General features: G+C 55.9%; 1 protein-coding gene across 1 annotated transcript in view; it reads left to right on the top strand.

The window, feature by feature from the left end:
- Window positions 1–1,062: 1,062 nt before the first annotated feature.
- The window catches only part of FBN3 (fibrillin 3), a 65,440-nt gene continuing 50,198 nt past the window's right edge, over window positions 1,063–16,304 (top strand). Inside the window, exons 1-18 of the mRNA XM_008580025.1 lie at window positions 1,063–1,513; window positions 1,648–1,730; window positions 2,533–2,631; window positions 2,782–2,877; window positions 3,125–3,220; window positions 5,108–5,305; window positions 5,414–5,539; window positions 5,667–5,792; window positions 8,087–8,239; window positions 8,319–8,501; window positions 9,005–9,148; window positions 9,220–9,339; window positions 9,439–9,564; window positions 10,991–11,113; window positions 11,296–11,571; window positions 11,862–11,915; window positions 13,692–13,817; window positions 13,900–14,025. Of these exons, the coding sequence (XP_008578247.1) occupies window positions 1,317–1,513; window positions 1,648–1,730; window positions 2,533–2,631; window positions 2,782–2,877; window positions 3,125–3,220; window positions 5,108–5,305; window positions 5,414–5,539; window positions 5,667–5,792; window positions 8,087–8,239; window positions 8,319–8,501; window positions 9,005–9,148; window positions 9,220–9,339; window positions 9,439–9,564; window positions 10,991–11,113; window positions 11,296–11,571; window positions 11,862–11,915; window positions 13,692–13,817; window positions 13,900–14,025 (2,452 nt within the window). The 5' untranslated portion in view covers window positions 1,063–1,316. The remainder of the gene's footprint in view (window positions 1,514–1,647; window positions 1,731–2,532; window positions 2,632–2,781; window positions 2,878–3,124; window positions 3,221–5,107; window positions 5,306–5,413; window positions 5,540–5,666; window positions 5,793–8,086; window positions 8,240–8,318; window positions 8,502–9,004; window positions 9,149–9,219; window positions 9,340–9,438; window positions 9,565–10,990; window positions 11,114–11,295; window positions 11,572–11,861; window positions 11,916–13,691; window positions 13,818–13,899; window positions 14,026–16,304) is intronic.

Genomic DNA, 16,304 nt, shown 5'->3' with positions numbered 1-16,304 from the left:
CGGAGACCCCGAGGCAGGGCGGGGTGGGGGGAAGGGCTCGCAGGCCCCGGGGCTGCCTGGAGGAGGCGTCCTCGGGGCGCACATTGGCCTGGACGTCTTGGAAGAAAGAACAGGGCGTCCCTCCCCAGCCGGGCCGGCCTCCAAAGTTCACAAGGGTCTCTCCCTTCTCTGGGGCCTTGGGATCCCTGGTCCGGCTCTCAAGTCACCCCAAGGCCCAGAGAGTGGCCCGGCCAAAGCCACGCAGCTGCGCGCAGCCATTCTACGCCCAGGCCTGGTTCCCCCTGGTTGGGAAGGCGGATCTGAAAGGAGCCGCGAGGGCACTCGGTCCAGCTTCTCTCCTCCAAGTATTCTGCTTCCACCTTCACACCCTTGGCTGGTCCGCTCAGCCACCAGGAGTGGCCCTGTCGCCGCCTCCTCCCTCCCATCCTTCCTGGCTCAGGAAAGAGCCAGCCAGCTCCTGGGGGTGGGGCTGGGGAAACGCCCCTGGTCCTCTTCCCCTCCCTCCCCTCTGCTTGGACTTCAGCTGGGGCTCAGCCCCTCACTAATGGTGTGTGGCCTTACTTTGCTCATCTGTGAAGTGGGCACGAAGGCCGTCCCCTTCCTGTGGGGCACAGGGGTGCGCTCTACACTGGAAGCTCCAGCCTCTCCCAGAGTGTCAGCTGTGTCCCGCAGACTTACCACCTTCTCCCCCCCGCCCCGCCCTTTTTACCCTGTCCCCTCGGCCCTCCTGGCTAGAATTCTGGTCTTCTCCGTGCCGCATGGATTCCCGTGGAATCAGCCTCCAACTCCTGCTGATTCTCCCTCCATTTTCCCTGGAGTCCTGTCTTCCCCCTCTCTTTCATCTGGACACCTGCCCCAGCCTCCCGGCCTGTCTGCTTCCCCCAGGGCACCTGCAGGCCTCCCCCACTTCATCTAACACACATTTCTGACCTTGTCCCTCCCACTTACGGCTTTCAAGGGCTCCTGAGTTGCCCTTGGGGTACAGCAGATGCTCCATTACACAGCCACGCCCACTCCTGCGACACCTGGTCCCACCTGGCCTCCTTCCCCTCCGCTCCTCTGCACCCCTTGCCCGAGGACCCTTCCCTTGGCTAACTCCATCTGTGGGCCGTCTGTCACACCTCCTCCAGGAAGCCTCCCCTGACTGCTCACCTGCTCCCAGGTTGGGGCTGGATGCCTCCCTGCCCTCCCACGGCCCTGGGGCTGCCGCAGCCTGGCAATCACCCACTGCCCCTGGTTCTGTTGGGTGCCCTTTGGCCAGGGGCTTCTTCTGGGACTGACTCTGCTTTCTCTTCACAGCATCCAAGGGACACGTCATGACTCACGAGGGTCTGTGCTTGGCAGGGAGAGGGGGTGGAGCCCTCACCATGGCCCAGGCCCCCTTAGCTCGGTTCCTGCTGGCCTGGATGGCCCTGTTGTGCGTGGCGGGTGGCCAAGGCCGCTGGGATGGGGCGGTGGAGCCTGCAGGTTCCGGACGTGTGCGGAGGCGGGGCAGCCCCAGCATCTTGCATGGGTGCGTGGTGGTCCTCGGGATGCTGAGACACCCACGGGGTGTGGGCTTGGCGGGGCTGTCCTGGGGTGAGGGGCATGCCCAGGGGACATCCAACCAGGCAGGGACTCACTGGCCACACCGTGCTCTTCCCAAAGGCCGAATGTGTGTGGCTCCCCCTTCCATGCCTACTGCTGCCCTGGCTGGAGGACGCTGCCTGGTGGGAACCAGTGTGTCGTGCGTGAGTGCAGCTGCCTTCTGCAGGTGGGGGGTGCAGGCAGGGGACGCTGGGCCCCTCTCCTTCCTGCTGGCGAGTCCAGCCCTGTGTGCAGGTAGACTTGGCCGGGGCCCCTGGCTGAACCACAGGAATGGCCCTTGCCTCTGTCCTCAGGCTCCCGGACTACCTTGCCATGATCATTTCCTTTGTCCTACAATGTCCCCTTGTCTTTCTGTCTGTCTCAGTTTCTTTCTCTCAGTTTTTCTTTCTCTCAGCCTCTCTCTTTCTGTCTCTCTCGTTGATATCTCTCTCAGGGTCCCCCTCTTCTGTCATCAGTCTCTCTCTGTCCCTCTGTTGGCCTCTCCCACCCCTCCCCCCATCTCTTGGTCTCTCTTTCTCTGTTGGTGTCTCTCTATCTCTCTCTCTGTCTCTTTTTCTGTCTCTCTGAGTCTCTCTCTTTCTCTGTCTCTTTCCCTCTGTCTCCCCCCACCCCGTCTCTATCTCTCTTGTCTCTGGAACCTGACTCCATTCCCCAGGAGAGAGCCCCACCCCAACACAGGCCCCAGCACCTCCAGCTTCTGACCTTGCAGTTCTGGCTCAAAGAGCATTTCTCTTCCAATGGCTCTAGCAGAATCCCAGAGCCTCAGCCTGTGCCACACCCCTGTCTAACCCAGACCGAGAGTCGGGGACATCCCATGTGAACAGGGGTGTGTGTGTGTGCTATGGGCAGAGCTGAGGATGTGGATGACTGGCCGTGTCCGCCTCAGTGCTCTGGACGGCCCGAACTCTGTCCCAGCTTTGACTGCCACCTGCTCTGCCCGTGCAGCGGTCTGTAGGCACAACTGTGGCGAAGGCTTCTGTTCCCACCCCAACCTGTGCACCTGTGCCGATGGGACGCTGGCCCCCACCTGCGGGGTGAGCAGAGGTGAGCAGCCTCTTGGGGTTGGGGGTAGAAGGTTCCAGGCTTCCAGATGCCACTAAGAGCCCAGGCTAGTTTCGCCTAGTTCACCTGCCTTTCCCAGGCATCCTGGGGCCTGTCCGCACCTTACTGCCGGTCCCTTCTCCCCATCCCCAGGGTCAGGGTGCAGTGTGAGCTGTATGAATGGGGGCAGTTGCCGGGGGGAGTCCTGTCTGTGCCAGAGGGGCTACACAGGCACCGTGTGTGGGCAACGTGAGTACCCGCATGGGACCCCCACACACGCCTGGGCCTGGGATCCCAGAGGGTGGGTCTCTGCAGTCACCTGCCCCTGCCCCATGGGCCCCTCTTCTGGGACCAGAGATTGGAGGGGACATGCTCTTTGTCACAGTCGGTCTGGGCCAGGTTGTGGGGATTCCTGAATGAAGACAGGTTTGCTTTGGGGCCCCGGCTCCCTCTGCTGCTGGGGGACCTCCGGCCACCCTCTGCTATCCCTCCACAGCCATCTGTGACCGCGGCTGCCACAACGGGGGCCGCTGCATTGGGCCCAACCTCTGCGCCTGCGTGTACGGCTTCATGGGGCCTCAGTGTAAGAGAGGTACCAAGTGGGTCGTGGGGAAGGGGGTTCAGGGGACGGAAGCGGGTTTCCTGGGAGCCCCTGACATGTGGCCAGGCCCTGGGAGGGTCCTTCCTGCTGCTAGGGTGGAACAAGGACATTACTTTCATTTGCTCATCTGTTCTTTAAAACATCTGTTATTCCCTGGCTGTGAGTGAGGCCCTGTATCGGAGCCTGATAGGAAAAAGAGAGGGTGCACCTATCTGGGGGGCAGGGGGAAGAATCCCTGCAACAGAAAGTTCTAACCGAGGGGGTTCCATGCTAACACGAGGCTGGAGGCCAGCCCTGGAGGGTGCGAAGGGCAGAGAAACTGTCCACTCTAGAGAAGGGGGTCGGGGAGGGCTTCCTGGAGGACAGGACTCCATGGCTGAATCTCACAGGGTAAGTAGAAGTTTATGAGATAGACAAGATCTCCTTATTGTACACTCCTCTGAAAATGATCCAAGGTCTGAGGTGGGCGGGGTCACCTGTGGGAGGGTGTCTTGTGAAAGGTTGGATGGGGGGTGAGTGAGAGGGATGGAATTAAGGACAAACCCCAGATCTGGTTTGAAAACTGGCCTGTGGGTTACCCAGGAGGCAGATGGACACCCAGGCCTGGGGCTGAGAAGGCGGCTGGGGCTGCTTCATCCGTGTGGACTGAAAGTGAGGGGGTGGCTGAGGTTCCTGGGGAGGGAAAGAAGGGTGTGGAGAGAGGGGGCCTGGGCGTCAAAGGGTGGACAGAAATAAATGGAGCCTGCAGGAGTCTGAGAAGGAGAACAGGAGCAGGCAGCATTGGGGATGCCTGGGCTGGTGACATTTTCAGAGGTAGGAGGCATCGGCCTAACCCTAACCCTACCCTACCCCTACCCCTACCCCGAGAGGCCAAGGAGCCCAGAAAGGCAAAAATGGGCAGGTCCCCAGGACTGACGCCAGTAGGGAGAGGTTGTGACTAGCAACGGGTGTATCTGTGACCAAAGCCAGGTTGGAGAGAGTGTAGCCGTGAATTGGAAACTGGAGGGGCTGAGGGGTGACCTGGGCTTGAGGGGGAGCTTTTGGAAACTGACTTTGACAAGAAATCAGAATTGGAATATGGGCTGTCAGAGATGGAGCAAGCTCTGGGTGGCTGAGGGGGAGCGAGGGTCAGTGGGGAGGGGTGAGGTCTGGGGTGGGTGGTGGCAGGGGAGGCCCCAGGGAGACGCAGGCCTGGGTGCTGAGGTTCTGGGAACAGCTGGGGGTCTCTGTGAAGCCCCTCCTCTGTATGGAGCCTGGGGGTGGTGGTGGTGGTGGTGGTGGTGGCGGCGGCTGCTTCTTCTGGAAGAGGCTGCCCTTGGTTGAGTGCCAGCTGCTTGATTGGAAACATCTGCAGAATGGAGACAGGAAGTCACATCTGGGCCTGTGCACGGTGGTTGGGAGAACCGATGTGGCCACCTTGGGCTGCATCCTGAGGGTCGGTGGTGCGGTGGGACCAGAGCATTTGGGCAGATGGTGGATCCTTGTCAATAGCTGGGAGATTTGGCAGGGCCAGGTGTGTGTCCAGGGGTGAGACAGGCTCCCAACCAGGTAACCATGGGTCCCTGCCCAGGCCTGAAGGGAGTGCAGGCCTGGAGGAGGGAGAGGGGTGTCCAGACATGCCCAATCTTTGTGAGCTTGGAGGTCTTGGCCTCCCTCCTAGAGGTGAGTCTGGGAATGCTTTGAAGAAAAAGGGTTTTGAAGGGCGAATAGGAGTTCGTTAGGCAGGAAGGGGAGGAAAGGCATTCTGTCCAGGAAGGGGAACAGCATGAGAAAAGGCTTGTCGACAGGAAAAAGCCTGGTGGGAGGCTGAAAAGGGGATGGAGATGCAGAGGGCTCTGGAGCAAGGGTCCCACCTGCCCACATCTGTCTGCCCCTCAGACTACCGGATGGGGCCCTGCTTCAGCCAAGTGGGCCCTGAGGGGTGCCAGCACCAGCTGACGGGTCTCATATGCACCAAGGCGCTCTGCTGTGCCACTGTGGGCCGTGCCTGGGGCCTTCCGTGCGAGCTCTGCCCTGCACAGCCACACCCCTGCCGGCGCGGCTTCGTCCCCAACATCCGCACGGGGGCCTGCCAAGGTGAGTAGTGGGGTCAGCCAGTGGGACAGAGGCCCTGAGGAGCCCTCGGCAGCCTTGATTCCTCCCTCTGATGGGCCTCTCACTCCCTTGCTGGCTTTGTCCCTACAGATGTGGATGAGTGCCAGGCTGTCCCTGGCCTATGCCAGGGGGGCGGCTGCATCAACACAGTGGGTTCCTTTGAATGCCACTGCCCAGCCGGACACCGGCTCGATGACAGTGGTGCTAAGTGTGAAGGTGGGTGACAGGCGGGGGTCGACCTAGGACCTCCTCTGTGTCCTGGGCAGCTCAGGCTCCCCTTCAGGGAGGCAGAGAGGTCGCGGGAGTGAGGGGTCTGGCTCTGACCCTGACTATGGCTCTGCAGATGTGGACGAGTGTCTCGGCGTGCCGGGCCTCTGCTTCGGGGGCGACTGCACCAACACAGTCGGGAGCTTCGTGTGCATTTGTCCACGTGGTTTTGCCAGAAGCCTGGACGGTACCCGCTGCCTGGGTGAGCTGAGGCCAGAGGGGCTGGAGGGAGAGAGGGTGGGCAGGACACAGGTCCCTTATTTACCTATTTCTGCCAACACTCTGGCTCCCTACCCATCAGCCTCTGTGCTCTTGGACCCCGGTCTGGAGGCCCCTTCGACCCTGTCTCTAAGCTTTTTAATTCTTTGGTCTCCTGTCTTGGCCTCTTGGCTCCACTGTCCACCCCTCCCCCTGCCCCTCTGCACCTCGGATTCAGCAGTCTGACCCTCTAGCTTTCATCTCTGTGCCCTTTTGCCCATCGCCCTCTCCGGCCCCCCATCTCTATATCCCTCTTTCGGCCCCCAGAGACTTTTAAAGAGCATCTCATCTTCCCTCTCCCTACTCCATTTTTGAGATGGGGAAACTGAGGCCCAGAGAGTGAAGGTTTGCTTGAGTCAACTCAACAAGTCCAGAACACACAGATGATCACACCTAACTCCCCAGACCCCCAGCCAGGGTGGGGGTCTCTGGGCTATGCCCACCCTCCTGCCACCCCCTACACTTGGCCTGGTCAAGGGGGGACCCACCCCTTAGGCTCTCACTCCTTGTCCTGCTGTCTTCATGAACTGGTCGTGAAGGTTGTGAAGTTCTCTGTGGCCAACAGGGCTGGCCAGGACTATGGACGCTGCTGGTGGGGCATGGGCAGAGTCTTGGTCTGAGGAGAGGGGAGGGTGCTTGGCGGTTCTCCAGCATCACCCCGGGCCCCTCAGGCTGGGCCTGTACCAGGCAGGGCTGGGAATATTGTGTTTGGAGTTCGGCCAGTGTGTTGTGGCCAATTCCAGACTTTCTAGGTCTCCACTTCTGCGGGCCACCGTGGTTGGCATGGGGGTACCTCTGGGCACGTCCCCCTGGACTTAGAGAGCCTCTCCCAGCTACTAAACAGCAGAGCCTAGATTCGAACCAAGGTTGGGCTGCCTCTGAACACAGGCTATAGATTCAGTCCTGGATTCTGACTGTCAGCGGAGGTGCTTGTAGACTCTGTGACCCTGGGCAAGTGACAACCTCTCTGTGCCTCAGTTTCCTTGTCTGTCAAATGGGGATAATAGCAATACCTAGCTCGCGGAGGTAAGGAGTAAATAAGAAACGATTTGTGGAGTGGTTTGTGGAGGGCTGTTGCAGATAGGCACTGAGGACACAGTCACGGGGACAAGGATGATCACCGTGAAGTTGAAACGGGGACCCTGAGCACGGTGTGGCTCACAGTGGGTGCCTGAAGCCGTGGCAGCATCATTTTTATTCTGTCTCTATCTCCCCTGCTTGAGAGGGAGCTGCTTGTCAGATCCTCCGGGGCTGGGCGATCTGGTTTCCCATCCTCCTCCTGCTTTAGCATGTGCGTGACCTTGAATGAATGTGTTGACCTCTTCTCGTCTGAGCAGGCCCGGTCCCTTCTGAGGAGCTCTGATGAGCTGGGGCTGAGGATCCCTGACTCCCACACTTGCACCTTGGGGGGCCTCCAGGTGTACAGAGTGGGGCCTGGGAGGTGGAAACTTTTTTGTGTTTTCCCAGCTTGGGGCAGGTCTGGGGCAGCTGCCAGCGGCCCTCCCGGCTGGTGGGAGGGTTTTTTCAACCGTGGGCTACTGGCCAAGATTTGTGGGTTTTTAAACCTAAAAATATGCTCTTTGAGTCAGAGCCTAAGAAATCTGATCGCTGTATAAAGCCATTGGACTCAAGGACATAGCGGAAGCAGAAGAGCATCTGTAGTTCTCATACCTGGGGCACCTCTGCCTCGGTCTCCCTGGGGGCCATGGCTGTCAATGCACCACTGTTCTCCTTTCTCAAATTTGCAATCTCTTAGGCTTCCCCTTTATGCTCAAGGCTGGCAAGTGAGGATACACAGCTGCAGATTGCAGTGTCCCTGCCTGACCTCCCACCATGGCAACCCCCCCGCACACACACCAAGAGGTCTTCCTCTGTGTGGCTGAATACCTGCAGCGATGGGGAGCTCACCACTAGTGCCAGCTTAGGATGTTGGGACACTTGTTTGGAATGAGCCCAAATCTACCTCCCCGTGACAATTTGGAAATCTTAGTAATAAGCAATGGCACTCAGCAAGGACTGGCCACGTGCCAGACTTTATCTGGGCAACACTCTTGTAAGGTGAGGTGGGTATTTAAAGCATCCCCATTCTATGGATGGGGAAACTGAGGCACAGAGAGGCAAGGACACCTATTCTACAGTCAGTGCTGGTTGCAGCTGGGATTTGACTCCAGGTCTGGTGACTGATGTCCTCCTGCTCCCGACATCATGCTCATGGGCCCCTCCCCCACCTGGTTGCAGACCACCGGGCCGGCACTTGCTTCTCAGTGCTGATTGCGGGCCGCTGTGCCGGAGACCTCGCAGGACACTACACTCGCAGGCAGTGCTGCTGTGACAAGGGCAGGTGCTGGGCGGTTGGCCTGACTCCTGGGCTGTGCCCTCCGAGGGGCTCTGGTGAGTGAGAGCTGCGGACTGCAGGTTGGGGGTCCAGGGCAGGACCGAGGGTCTGGCCTCAAACCCTGCTTCCTCACAGATGAGTTCCAGCGACTGTGTGCTCAGGGACTCCCACTGCTGCCTTCCCACCCCGGCCTCTTCCCTGGTCTCCCAGGCTTTGGATCTAATGGTGTGGGTCCTGCCATTGGGCCGGCACGACACAGTCCACATGGCTCCAATGGGCATGGGGTCCCCAGCCTGGGACCTGGAAACTCTAATATTGGTGAGGCCTGGGACTTGGGAAGAGGATTCCAAGACCTGGGTGGGCCTGGGTTTGGGGAGAGGGCCTTGAATTGGGGAAAAGGGGCCTAGGCCTCAGAGAAAGGGTCAGGACTTTGGAGTGGGGGAACGTAGGTCCCAGCCTTGACAGTGGTCTGGGGGTGGGAGCAGATTGGTGATTTGGTCCTCAAAGTCAGGGTTTGGGCTTTGGGTGGGGAGTCTGGGTATAGTGTGGGGGTCTGGGCTTCTTTGAGCTTGAGATGGAGGATTTAGGTCTCGAATAGGGGTCTCGCCCCACAGTAAGGATCTGGGCCCAGGGTGGGAGCCTAGATCCTGGATGGGGGTCCAATTTTAAGGCAGGATTCTGGGCTTCAGTGTGAAAGCCTGGACATAAGGTACAGGGTCTGAGCCAGGGCAGGGTCCCAGCTTCAGAGCTTGTGTCTGGGCCTGAACTCCGGGCTGGAGGACCAGCCTGTGCTCAGGTGCCTCCACCGGCCCCACCTACAGGAACAGCTGCTCTAAACCAGACCATTGACATCTGTCGACACTTCACCAATCTGTGTCTCAACGGCCGCTGCCTGCCCACCCCTTCCAGCTACCGCTGCGAATGCAATTTAGGCTACACCCAGGACGTGCGTGGCGAGTGTATCGGTGAGTGGCGGCCGGGGAGAGTGGGGTGGGCGGGCCCTGCTGGGTTGGAGCTCAGGGTCCTCTGCCTGCAGACGTGGACGAATGCACCAGCAGCCCCTGCCGCCATGGTGACTGCGTCAACACCCCTGGCTCCTACCACTGCCGGTGCCACGAGGGCTTCCAGGTCACACTCACCAGGCAGGCGTGCGTGGGTATGGCCTTTTGTCCCAGAGTGGAGGTTACAGTGGGGGGAGGGTCTGGCTGGCTACAGGGGGACCCTCCTGACTGCCCACCTCCCTCCCTGCTCCCAGATGTGGATGAGTGCATCACCAGTGGTGGCCTCTGCCACCTGGGCCGCTGTGTCAACACAGAGGGCAGCTTCCAGTGTGTCTGCAATGCAGGCTTTGAGCTCAGCCCTGATGGCAAGAACTGTGTGGGTGAGTAGGGGGTGGGCGGTGGGCAGATTAGTTTTAACAAGTTTAACAACAGAAGCTGGTAACATTCAGGAAAAACAAGTCAGATGACATTCCATTAAGGCAATTAAGTGGGCCACCAGCAAAAGCTTAATCTTAGCAAACATTCCCTTCTTACAGCAATTTCCCAGTATCTTTACATATCAATCAGTAACCTGTCTGTTTTTGAACCAGCAACCTTGCTGTGTTACAATTCTTTATCTTACAACAGAGACTCAATAGCCTGGGGAAAATTTCTTGTTTTTTGTAAAGTCAATATTTGAAATTGCAAGGCTTTGGAAAAGCAGGCCCTGTGAAGTACATTTGCTTTATAGTATACTCCACAATATTCCATTATACGAATAGACCACATTTGTGTTTATTCATTCATCAGTTGATGAACATTTGGATTGTTTCCACTTTTTGCTATTGTGGATAAAGTTTTAACAAGTTTAACAACAGAAGCTGGTAACATTCAGGAAAAACAAGTCAGATGACATTCCATTAAGGCAATTAAGTGGCCCACCAGCAAAAGCTTAATCTTAGCAAACATTCCCTTCTTACAGCAATTTCCCAGTATCTTTACATATCAATCAGTAACCTGTCTGTTTTTGAACCAGCAACCTTGCTGTGTTACAATTCTTTATCTTACAACAGAGACTCAATAGCCTGGGGAAAATTTCTGGTTTTTTTTGTAAAGTCAATATTTGAAATTGCAAGGCTTTGGAAAAGCAGGCCCTGTGAAGTACATTTGCTTTATAGTATACTCCACAATATTCCATTATACGAATAGACCACATTTGTGTTTATTCATTCATCAGTTGATGAACATTTGGATTGTTTCCACTTTTTGCTATTGTGGATAATGTTGCTACGAACACTCATGTACAAGTTTTTGTGTGGGCTCTTGTACATTTATTTGGTTTTTTCTCTATGTGCTGTCCTTTATTTTTTTAATACTGTTTTGGAAACAACTCATTCTGCACCTGCCACTTTTCTTTAAATTAGACTATTTCGTTGTTAGCTGTTCCTTTTTTTTCTTTTCTTTTTTTAAATTGAGGTGAAACTCACACAACATAAATATAATCATTTAAAAGTGAACATTTCTGTAAATAAATAAAAAATAAAAAATAAAAGTGAACATTTCTGTGGCATTTAGTAGATTCTTAGTGTTATGCAATCAACTCCTCATTTATTCGACATTGAACAAATAGGCTGCACATGTCCCAGCAGACAAACCAATATACTAACAAACATAGCCACAGACAACCACGATTCATTTGGCTTCCAGACCCCAGGGAACGGTCCCTCTGGGGACTCAGCCCTGGGACCTGGAGAAGTGAGAGGGAGGGGCTGGTCTACCCGGCAGGGCTAGCCCAGTGTGGACACTGGCCTCTTTGGCTGTCCCCAGACCACAACGAATGTGCCACCAGCACCATGTGCCTTAATGGCCTGTGCCTCAACGAGGACGGCAGCTTCACATGTCTCTGCAAGCCCGGCTTCCTGCTGGCACCTGGTGGCCGCTACTGCATGGGTGAGGCTGGAGGCTGGACCCTTGGGAGGTAGAAGGGGAATGGGAGGGCAGCAGAGGAGCCAGAGCAAGGAATGAGAGAAGAGGAGGACTGGGAAGAGGGGAAGGGTGGGAGATGCGGAGGGGCTGATGGAGGAGGAAAGCGGGCTGGGACCCCTCCCAGCGCCACTGTGGACCCCCCACAGACATCGACGAGTGCCAGACGCCCGGCATCTGCATGAACGGCCACTGCACCAACACCGCAGGCTCCTTTCGCTGCCAGTGCCTGGGGGGGCTGGCGGTGGGTGCAGATGGACGCGTGTGTGTGGACACCCACGTGCGCAGCACATGCTATGGGGCCATTGAGAAGGGCTCCTGCGCCCGTCCCTTTCCTGGCACTGTCACCAAATCTGAGTGCTGCTGCGCCAGCCCGGACCACGGGTTTGGAGAGCCCTGCCAGCTCTGTCCTGCCAAGAACTCTGGTGAGCACATCTGCTGCTGGGTCCCCACATACCTCCTTGGCTCTGAGGTCCTCCTTCAGTCCTCGCTGGTGGTGGGTTGGGGGGTCTCAGCTCTCACAGGGTGGGGGCTTCTCTCTGCTGGGGGCTTCCCCCAAGAAGAGGAGGAAGGGAGTTGCTTTTCCCATGGGAGGTGGGGGCACATCTTAGTCCCAGACTCTTGCCCAAGATCAGGGGGCTGAGTCCTTGGCTGTGGCTCAGATTCCATCACAGACAAGCTCCCTGACCTGTCCCCCCGGTCCTCTCCACCCCAGCTGAGTTCCAGGCGATCTGTAGCAGTGGTCTTGGCATCACCACAGACGGTCGAGGTAAGGGGGCCCAGCCCCTCCACACTGGGGCCAGCATGTGGCTGCCTTGGTATTGGGAGAGGGTAGTGTTGTGTTTGGGAACTGTGTGAGTTTGCTAGGGTTGCCATAACCAAGTGCCACAGGCTGGGTGACTTCAACAGCAGAGATTTATTCTGTCACAATCCTGGAGGCCAGAAGTTCAAGGGGCTGGCAGGGTTGGCTCCGTCTGAGGCTGCGAGGGAGAATCTGTTCCAGGCCTCTCCCCTGGCTTCGGAAGATCTGTTAACAATCCTTGGCGTTCCTTGGCTGGTGGAAGCATCGCGATCTCTGCCTCTGTCTTCACATGGCGTTCTCCCTGCATGTGTTTGTCCAAATTTTCCCTTTCTACAAGGATGCCAGTCATATTGGATTAGAGCCCACCCTAATGACCTCATTTTAACTTGATTACCTCTGTAAAGACCCTGTCTCCAAATAATGTCACGTTCTGAGGTCCCTGAGGATAGGACTTCAACACATGGAGTTGGGGGAGGGGCACCGTGCACCCCATAGCAGACAGAGATGGTGGAGATATAGAAAACCACATTTCCTCTCTCAATCCCTTGATCTCTTGATTTCCTTCCCTCCTGAGCCCTGTTTTCTTTCTTTTCTTTTCTCTCTTTTTCTTTTTTTGGTGGCTGGTTGGTATAGGGATCGAACCCTTGACCTTGGTGTTAATTAGCACCACGCTCTAACCAACTAAGCGAACTGGCCAGCCCCTGTTTTCTCTAGAACTTAATCTGCAATCTTCAATGTAATTCTTCCTGCCCCTCCCAGGAACGGACAGTCCCTACCAAGGGATCTCTGCTGATCTCCTGTGGCCAGCACGTCTCAGCCCCAAGTGCCTCTATTTGTAAAGTTGCAACTTGAAAGGAAAGGAAATTCCCGTGTGTCTTTTTTCACTTGTTTGCTGAACACACACACACACACACGCACACACAGTCCCTTCCTGAAACAGCCTTTCTGCATGAGCAAAAATAAAACGACTTGGGTTATGGTCACGTTTTCCACTGACTGCTGGGCCGCCGGGGTAGCACAGATGCCTGACTCCCCAGTAAAGCACACACAGTCCCTTCCTGAAACAGCCTTTCTGCATGAGCAAAAATAAAACGACTTGGGTTATAGTCACGTTTTCCACTGACTGCTGGGCCGCCGGGGTAGCACAGATGCCTGACTCCCCAGTAAAGGCACATTCTAGAGCCAGACTGCCTAGGTTCAAATCCCAGCCCTGCTATTTACTGATGGGTAATCTTGGGCAAGTTACGTCCCCTCTCTCTGCTTGTTACTCTTTGTCTATAAAGTGGGGGTAATCCTAGGATCCATTTCAGGGTGTCATGGAGATCAGATGAGTAAATATACTTTTTGTAGGACAGTGCTTGGACTAAATAGTAACTGCTCTGTAACGTTAGTGATGATGGTTGCTTTTATTTTTATTATGGTGCTACAGTGCACCCTTCTGCTCCACAGGTTCCAAACTGGGGACAGTTTTGCCCCCTGGGGGACATTCAGCAACATTCGGAGTAATATGGGGGAGGGTGCTATTGGCATCTTGTGGGTGGAGGCCAGGGGTGCTGTTCGACATCCTGCAATGCCCAGAATGGTTCCCTGAAGCAGAGAATGATGCGTCCCCAACTGTCAATGGTGCTGAGGTTGAGGACACCCTGGTTGAGGGGGAAATGAGGGAGGGTCTGGGCTAGAGCTCCAGCATAGAGCTCCACACAGTGAGCCGGGGTAGCTGCTGACACCCTTCTCCTGTCCCAGACATCAACGAATGTGCCCTCGACCCCGAGGTCTGTGCCAATGGCATGTGCGAGAACCTTCGGGGCAGCTACCGCTGCATCTGCAACCTGGGTTATGAGGCGGGTGCTGAGGGCAAGGACTGTGCAGGTGAGTGTGCCCACAGGCTGGTAGGGGGCAGGCTTCTCCTGCTGCAGACCCCTCACCCCCCTCTCCCACCCCCACACTGCAGACGTGGATGAGTGCACCCTCAACAGCCTCCTGTGTGACAATGGATGGTGCCGCAACAGTCCGGGCAGCTACAGCTGCTCCTGCCCCCAGGGCTTCAGCTTCCGGCAGGACACAGAGACCTGCGAAGGTACGGAATCCTGGGCATCTACAGAGTCGCATATGCATTCAGTATGTGCATGCATGGGTTTGTGCACACACACACATGCTCAGACCCTTACTCATCCCGTGTGCAATGTGTGCACACAGGCACACATGCTCAAAGACACTTCCATGTGGTGGACCTGTAGTGACACACTCAGACACGCATGCCCTATGTAGTGTGCATGCACACACACTTGCACACTGCACATGGTATGTACACACACAGGCACACACACACATTCATGTGTGCACACTGTGTGCCATGTAGACAGACACAAGTGCTCAAAGACTTCCATGTGGACCTGTATTGACACACTAAGACATGCATGCTCCATGCAGTGTGCACACACAGACATACACACACAGGCACACACACACATTCAGACACATGCTGTGTGCCGTGTGGACAGACACATGCTCAAAGACACATGTACACCTGTATTCACAGACAAATCCACACTCACACACCCAGGCATGTATAGTCCCACATGGCCATACATTCATGTACACACACTCAAACAAACATGCTGACGTTCACACACTCCCTCATTTCTACCCTTTACACACTGGCACTGACAGTCACACACAGCTAAGGTCACACTCTTTACACACAGCCACATATTCATGCCTGCACACATTTGTGCATACACTCGCACTCAAGTTGCACACTTGTACTCATTCAAGACACAGGTATGCACAATCCCAGACACTTCCACACCTTTACACACTCAGGTGCTCACACACTGAAAGACACCCTTACACCCATGTTCCCTCGCATGCAGCATCACACACTCAGGCTCACACAACCCCTCCCATACCCACACACTGTGCACACACACACTTTGTGGAAATGTCCTTGCACTCACAGACACACACTCGTGCCAACCGTGCGCACACGAGCCCCTATCTGATTGCACCCCCCAGCCCCGTCTCTTTCCCTCCTCTCCTTTACAGCCAAAATTCCCCACCCGGCCATCCTGGCTCCCTGCCTAATCCACCTCCCCCCACCCCAGTGCGACTTCTGTCCCCAGTGTCACTGGTGCCTTCCTTCTCAGATCAGGCCCTGCCACCTGCTCTCTGCTTCCCCACCCACCCCTTGTCTAGGTTTTCTTTCTGTGTCTCACTCTTGTGTCACAGCCCTCTTGAGGGTCACTGTTCCCCTGTGCATGCACACAGGGCCCTGTGCATAGGCATCCATGCACGGGTGCTGTGATGTTGTGATTTACAATAAGCACATGTATATTTATATATTTCGGTCTTCATCCCCAGTACCTGGCACAGAGCTCCTAAAACCTTTGTAATTTCCTGAGCGATAGGGGAGCTCAGAGCGTCTTTTGTTCTGACGTCTGGTCTTTGACCCTGGTTCCTGACATAGAACTCCCTTGAATTTCCTGGGTGATTGGAGTGTCTTTTGTTTTAATGAGGTGACTCTTTTTTTTTGGCAGCTGGCCAATACAGGGATCTGAACCCTTGACCTTGGTGTTATGACACCATATTCTAACCAACTGAGCTAACAGGCCAGCCCATCTTTTAAAATTTTTTTTGTAGGGGGTTGGCTGGCTGGTGCTGGGATTGAACTCTGGACCTTGTTGTTATCAGCACCATATTCTAACCACTGAGATAACCAGCCAGCCCTGGTTGAAATTGAATCATAGGACACCAAGTTAGTGTTGGCCAGCCCCATGAGGTGACTCTGGATGGGGGCTGGTCACCAGAAAGACCACAGCATGATTAGAAACTTGGAGCATTCGGCCCCACCCTCATTCTCTGGAAAGGGGAGGTGCCCACGTGACGGAGCCTCCATAAACATCCCTGAACTACAGAGTTTGGGGAGCCTCCGGGTTGGTGCACACATGGAGGTGTCTGCAGGGTGACACCCAGAAAGGGCAGGAATCTCCACACCCCTTCCCACGTACCTTGCCCTGTGCATCTCTTCTTCATCTGGATCCTTCGTAAGGTCCTTTATAATAAACCAGTAAATTTAAGTACAGCGAAGTGTTTCCCTGAGTTCTGTGAGCCACCCTAGCAAATGGTCAGAACTCGAGGAGGGGGTCGTGGGAACACGCAGTGTATAGCTGGACAGTCAGAAATTCTGGCAAACCAGATTTGCAATTGGCATCTGAAGTAAGGAGCATTCTTGTGGGGCTGAGCCCTGGACCTGTGTGTGACTTGAACTCCAGGCAAATAGCGTCAGAATTGAGTTGAATCGGGCCGGCCCGGTGGCGCACTGGAGAGTGTGCCGCTTGGGAGCGTGGTGGCGCTCCC

The sequence above is a fragment of the Galeopterus variegatus genome, unplaced genomic scaffold, assembly GCF_000696425.1.
Source record: "Galeopterus variegatus unplaced genomic scaffold, G_variegatus-3.0.2 Scaffold2002, whole genome shotgun sequence".
In the NCBI taxonomy this organism is placed as follows: domain Eukaryota; kingdom Metazoa; phylum Chordata; class Mammalia; order Dermoptera; family Cynocephalidae; genus Galeopterus; species Galeopterus variegatus.
The sequence above is the reverse complement of the archived record's forward strand: the minus strand, read 5'-3'. Positions and strand labels throughout refer to the sequence as shown.